This window comes from Teleopsis dalmanni, chromosome 2 (genome assembly GCF_002237135.1).
Source record: "Teleopsis dalmanni isolate 2A chromosome 2, ASM223713v2, whole genome shotgun sequence".
In the NCBI taxonomy this organism is placed as follows: Eukaryota; Metazoa; Arthropoda; class Insecta; order Diptera; family Diopsidae; genus Teleopsis; species Teleopsis dalmanni.
The window spans coordinates 105,453,642-105,460,197 of NC_051847.1; the positions used below are offsets into that span (position 1 = coordinate 105,453,642).

Sequence of the window (6,556 nt, forward strand, 5' to 3'; positions counted from 1 at the left end):
CTTCTTTAAACACTTCATTTAAGTAATTTATTTAGTTATTATTGCTATTCTGGCAATTTATGCCTTATTGTTGTTAACGCTCGCGTCACTGCTACTGTTGCCGTCACCGTTGCTGTTCCAGGTATCAGTTTGAATTTTATCACATTCAATGCATTCGATACTTGATTTATTGGTATTAAAAAAAAACGTTCATTGGATAGAGATTATTGAAATATATAATTTTTTTTTATTTAAAATACTTGATAGTTATGGTATAAAACACTGTTCCAGAGTATAAATTTATATATTAACAACTTCACACCGTTTCCGATAAGAGTTTCATATATATTTTTTTTTACTTTTTTTCTTATGTATTTCTTTGCGGATCACTGAAGTTAAACTCTGTCATACATTCTGCCCGTTCCGTTCACGAAAACTCAACCAAGAAGACCGAAGATCCTTCGAATGCCCCTTTTATTTGCTTTTTTTTCTAACTGCTTAACTCATACTTTTTTAATCCGCCGTTTCACGGTCAATGCACTTAATTAATGTCTTCTACTTCGAGACTCACGAAAGCTTTCCATTATTTTGTTATTGATTCTCTTACCTTGCAATGTTTACGCTGCATTCTCAGCTTCTCTTATTACTCACTGCAACTTTTGGCGATCAAACGAAAATTATAACAAAACAAATTAAAATGACATTTCTCATATTGCAGGTTTTTTTGTTTTGATTTGTTCCATAAATATGTTTGAGTGCTAGTTTCTTTTTTTCCTAAATAATAATTAAAATTCTATTATAATTAAAATTCATTGCAAACGAAAGTGAGACCGACAAACCAAAAGACCTGTTTGCGAACCAGTCGTGAGGATTCGAGGTAATATCTATGAAATATTTGACATTCAGTGTTTTTAATTATTCACTTATCCTAGGTCCTCAGCGCTGTAAGATCAATTTTGCTTTTACTGCAAAATTGATCCTTACATTCCCTCCTTATTTTCGGTAAGCGAAAAAAACTAAATTCCTATCTGCTTGCACAGTTCCTTTTTCGTTTCTTGGGACACTTAAATACTTTGAAAAATTCGTCTTGGCGTTTGCTATAATGAACACCACCTTTTTGCTGAATCAACTCCACATTATCAATTGGTTTCGGCAGATTTTGAATGCTGGATGAATTTCGAATTCTGAGACATCGTGCTTGTGTTAGAGGATTATTCAACATTTCTTCCGGCTGCATAGAACGATCTTTCTCTTGTTGTGATAGTTGTTTTAGTTGAAGGGCGTGAATGAGCGAGATTCGTTGAGGACCTGGTGATGCTGGAGAACTTGGTGCTGCTTGCTTCAGTTGAACCTGGCTTGTTTTTGTAATGACGACTGTAATCTTCTGTCGATCTTGTTGTACTGGAATATCTCTTATCTGTGATTCGCTCGATGGTGTGATCGGTTGTTCTTCGTGGAAATGAGGATCCCGTTGCGGTTGTGTGTCTAGCACCAGCGGACTTTCTTCGACGGGTTGTGGTTGTACTTCTCGTGTTACAACTTGTGCCTTTAATTCGGTCAATGATGTAATCAGTGGTTTTTCTTTAAACTGTTGTGTTTGTGCATCTTGCACATGAGGGTTTTCTTCGACTGGCGTAACGGTTTGTAGTCCTTGCTGTGGTTGTACTTTTGAATTTTCTTTGATGAGTTTCGAACAACGCAGATGTTGTACTTCTTGTGTTGGAATTTGTAACTCTTCGATAGGTCTGGGATGTTGCAATGGTACTACGAGGTATTTACTTGAGGTTTGCTCTTGTATATTTTCTAGCGGTGTTACTGAGTGTCGCGCTGGGTAAGTTTGACTTTGCATGCTTGGTATCATGCTCGACTTGGATAGTAGTGGTGTCTTTAACGTTGTAATGCTATCTATTTGTGTTGTTGTTTGCTTAACTTTAGAATTATTTTGTTGCTGGTAACTTTTCTTATTTTGTAGCCCATATGGCTTCAGATTCACACTGTAAGTAACGTTCTTCCCTGTTTCTGTAGTTGGTACGCATTTGGTGGTATTTAGTAATGGCATCGTTTCTGGATGCTCAATTATCAGGCGATTGCTGTTCGCTTCCTGTACCTGACTTCGACTTGTTTTAACTTGCTCTGTACGAAGTTCTTCCATTCTTTCAAAATATCTATGTGGACGGAAAAATTTAAAAAAGTCTGCCTTGAAGCTTGACCAGAGATTCCAACGCTTATTGTTGTTGCGGTACCACAACAGACCTTTATCTTCAAGCAGTACGGGCATCGTGCTGACAACTAGATTCATATCGATGTGATTGAGGTCGGCTAGTTCTTCGATTCTTTTTACAAACTCTAATGGATCCCTCTCTCCGTTGTACCTTACAGGCCATTCACATATCTGGTCTATGATTTGACCATACGATGAAGCAATGATCGACATGGTGCACTTATTTTTTTTCTTCGTCTTGATTCTAGTTTTATTCTGTGGTCACATTAGCTTGAAAGTGTGTCCCTGCTCGGGCGCCATTTGTAACGACCTTTCCGGCCTCTACCGCGGCCGGGGTATACTCAGCGTATACCAGGGTTCAGTACAAAAAAACTCAACAACCAAAAATTTAATAGGCCAAATTAAATTACAAATAATTATAAAAAAAAATACATTACACGATTTAACATATTTCAAATAATTATATTTATCTATCATGGATATTCTTAGAAAATTAATTAATACTTCAAAAAGCTAAAACAAAACATGCTTCAATTAATTATATTTAAATTTCATGGATATCTTAATTATTATATAAAAGAAACTTAACTCGGAGTACTTTCAAAAAAAAAAACTAAGTAAATAAATAATTAATGTAATATGTAACAGTATTCATTTAGTTATTCTTGCTATTCTGGCAATTGATGCCTTATTGTTGTTAACGTTCGCGCCACTGCTACTGTTGCCGTCGCCGTTGCTGTCCCAGGTGTCAGTTTTGATTTTTGTTACATTTAATGCATTCGATACTTGATTTATTGATAAAAAAAAACGTTCATTGGATATATATTATTGAAATATAAAAATTATTAGATGTTAACTCTTTTCTATTGTTTAGTTTCGTATTTATAATTTAGTTAGTAATATATTTGAACTTCTTTAAACACTTCATTTAAGTAATTTATTTAGTTATTATTGCTATTCTGGCAATTTATGCCTTATTGTTGTTAACGCTCGCGTCACTGCTACTGTTGCCGTCACCGTTGCTGTTCCAGGTATCAGTTTGAATTTTATCACATTCAATGCATTCGATACTTGATTTATTGGTATTAAAAAAAAAACGTTCATTGGATAGAGATTATTGAAATATATAATTTTTTTTTATTTAAAATACTTGATAGTTATGGTATAAAACACTGTTCCAGAGTATAAATTTATATATTAACAACTTCACACCGTTTCCGATAAGAGTTTCATATATATTTTTTTTTACTTTTTTTCTTATGTATTTCTTTGCGGATCACTGAAGTTAAACTCTGTCATACATTCTGCCCGTTCCGTTCACGAAAACTCAACCAAGAAGACCGAAGATCCTTCGAATGCCCCTTTTATTTGCTTTTTTTCTAACTGCTTAACTCATACTTTTTTAATCCGCCGTTTCACGGTCAATGCACTTAATTAATGTCTTCTACTTCGAGACTCACGAAAGCTTTCCATTATTTTGTTATTGATTCTCTTACCTTGCAATGTTTACGCTGCATTCTCAGCTTCTCTTATTACTCACTGCAACTTTTGGCGATCAAACGAAAATTATAACAAAACAAATTAAAATGACATTTCTCATATTGCAGGTTTTTTTGTTTTGATTTGTTCCATAAATGTGTTTGAGTGCTAGTTTCTTTTTTTCCTAAATAATAATTAAAATTCTATTATAATTAAAATTCATTGCAAACGAAAGTGAGACCGACAAACCAAAAGACCTGTTTGCGAACCAGTCGTGAGGATTCGAGGTAATATCTATGAAATATTTGACATTCAGTGTTTTTAATTATTCACTTATCCTAGGTCCTCAGCGCTGTAAGATCAATTTTGCTTTTACTGCAGAAGGTGTGGGGCAAAAAAAACAAGATGCGCAACAACGAATCAATTTAGCTTTCTCGTCCAGAATTAACGGATTTAGCAGCCGAATAGAGGCTTATGTATTACCTAAGATTGTGTGTGACCAGCCGAGCATTCATATTGAAAGCTCAAGCTGGAAAATACCACAGAACATCAATCTGGCAGATCCGTCGTTCAATACCCCAAACAAAATCGATCTCCTACTTGGAGCTGAGTTTTCTCATCAACTATTGTCCATCGGCCAAATAAACCTTGGCAGAGGTCTCCCCATCCTACAGAACACATTGCTTGGGTGGCTTGTGGTGGGAAAAATATCTAACCAAAATTCAATTATTTCACCACAAGTTTGTGGAATATGCTCTGAAGATGAGCAAGATACGATGAAGGTTATCGAGCGGTTCTGGCAACTAGATGAACCAGAAAAGGCAAACAAAAATCTGTCTCCTTCCGAAGAGTTGTGCGAGTCTCATTTTGCAACTTATATGAAAAGGAATCAAGACGGTCAATTCAGTGTCAGATTACCCTTCAAGCAAGATCCATCGTTGCTTGGTGAGTCAAAACACATTGCCATTAACAGGTTTTTAGCGTTGGAAAGAAGACTCGATAAGGATGTAATACTCAAAACACAGTATGTACAGTTCATGAATGAATATGCTGATCTCGGACACATGGAAAGGGTTGACATCAACCAAGTTAATCCTCATTATGTCATCCCACATCATGGCGTTTTACGGCCCGATAGCAGCACCACGAAATTAAGAGTGGTATTTGATGCATCGTGCAAGACGAGTAGTGGACTATCGTTAAATGATACAATGTTTACTGGCCCTACAATTCAAGAGGAATTGTTTGCGATTTTACTTCGATTCAGGTGCCCAAGATTTGTCTTTTGTTCTGACATTCAAAAAATGTACAGACAAATTATTATTCAGCCCGAAGATCAAAGATATCAATTAATAGTCTGGAGAAGCAATATTAACGAACCCTTACAATTTTATCGATTAAAAACAGTCACCTATGGAACACGATCAGCCCCATATCTGGCTACTAAATGCTTACAACAGTTGGCGAAATCTGAGTTGCAAAAATATCCACTAGGTGCAGCAGCACTAAGTAATGACTTCTACGTAGATGATTGCCTAAGTGGATCAAATAGTCTCCAAACTGCCAAAGATATACAAACTCAGTTAAAAGGTTTGTTGGAATCAGCAGGATTCAAGCTAAGTAAATGGTGTGCCAACCATCCGTCACTTCTTCAAAATATTGCAAAAGAAGATCAAGAAGTTGATTTGGACTTTCAAAGTGACGACGCAACATCAATCAAAACATTAGGATTGACTTGGCAACCAAAAGAAGATCAATTTCGCATAAAATTAAAACTGGATCCACTAAAAATCATTACTAAAAGAACCATTACTTCGAACCTAGCCAAAATTTTCGACCCATTGGGACTACTAGGTCCAGTACTCGTAACAGCAAAAATACTAATTCAGGACCTATGGCAACTACAATTAACATGGGACGAAGCAGTACCAACCGAAATATACACTAGGTGGACTACCTTTTATGACGATCTACAAGTACTAGAGCAATTTAAAATAGATCGTCATATATTCGGAAAACAGATGCCAGCACTTGAATCAATACAATTGCACGTATTTTGTGATGCTTCACAAAAGGCATACGGAGCCGCAGTCTATGTTCGAGCGAAACTAATGGATGGTCGACTAATAAATCGATTGTTGTGTTCCAAGTCTCGTGTTGCTCCACTCAAAAAACAAACGATTCCAAGGTTAGAACTGTGTTCAGCTCTATTAGGAGCGACATTGATGAAAAAGGTTAAGAACAATATAAATCATGATGTAGCAACATATTATTGGACTGATTCAGAAATCGTTCTCTTCTGGATCAATTCTTCATCAGCAAGGCATCAACAATTCATAGCAAATAGAATCAATGCAATTCAGGAAATTAGCTTGCCTAATCAATGGCGTCACGTAAGATCTAAGGACAACCCAGCTGACTCATTATCACGGGGTATCAAGCCAGCTCAATTACTCGAAAATAACTTGTGGTTATACGGTCCACTCTTTCTTCATGGTTCCGAAAGCAACTGGCCTGGCGAATTCAATAAAACTCTCTGTATTGATCCGGTGAATCCTGAATGGAAACAAACGACAAGGGAAGTGGCCTTAATCTCAACTGATTACGATATCCATTGGATCGATAGAATCAATCACAGGAATTCATTTAGAACTCTACTACATACGGTGGGATATATGCTGCGATTTGTAAATCGGGCAAGGCGAACCAATTTAAGCAATATCACTATGGCTCTAAGCCCTATGGAACTGGAGCTGTCACTCAGGCATATAGTGAAGTACATACAACAGTCAGAACTAAAAGAAGAATTAAATCAGTTAGAACGCAACCAAACAGTAAAACCTGCAAGTACACTTGCTGGACTGATGCCATTTTTAG

The 6,556-nt window shown here is 36.3% G+C and overlaps 1 protein-coding gene across 1 annotated transcript; it reads left to right on the plus strand.

Moving 5' to 3' along the window:
* Positions 1-4,455: 4,455 nt before the first annotated feature.
* Positions 4,456-6,329, plus strand: LOC119675288. Its single transcript, XM_038086482.1, has 2 exons — positions 4,456-6,228; positions 6,306-6,329. The coding sequence occupies exons 1-2, from the start codon at positions 4,456-4,458 to the stop codon at positions 6,327-6,329; spliced, it is 1,797 nt and encodes a 598-aa protein (XP_037942410.1).
* Positions 6,330-6,556: the final 227 nt, after the last annotated feature.

Coding starts and splice junctions, on each gene's coding strand:
- LOC119675288 (XM_038086482.1), top strand. CDS start 4,456: ATGAAGGTTATCGAGCGGTTCTGGCAACTAGATGAACCAGAAAAGGCA. Junction 6,229..6,305: donor AAACTCTCTGTATTGATCCG/GTGAATCCTGAA, acceptor TTGGATCGATAG/AATCAATCACAGGAATTCAT.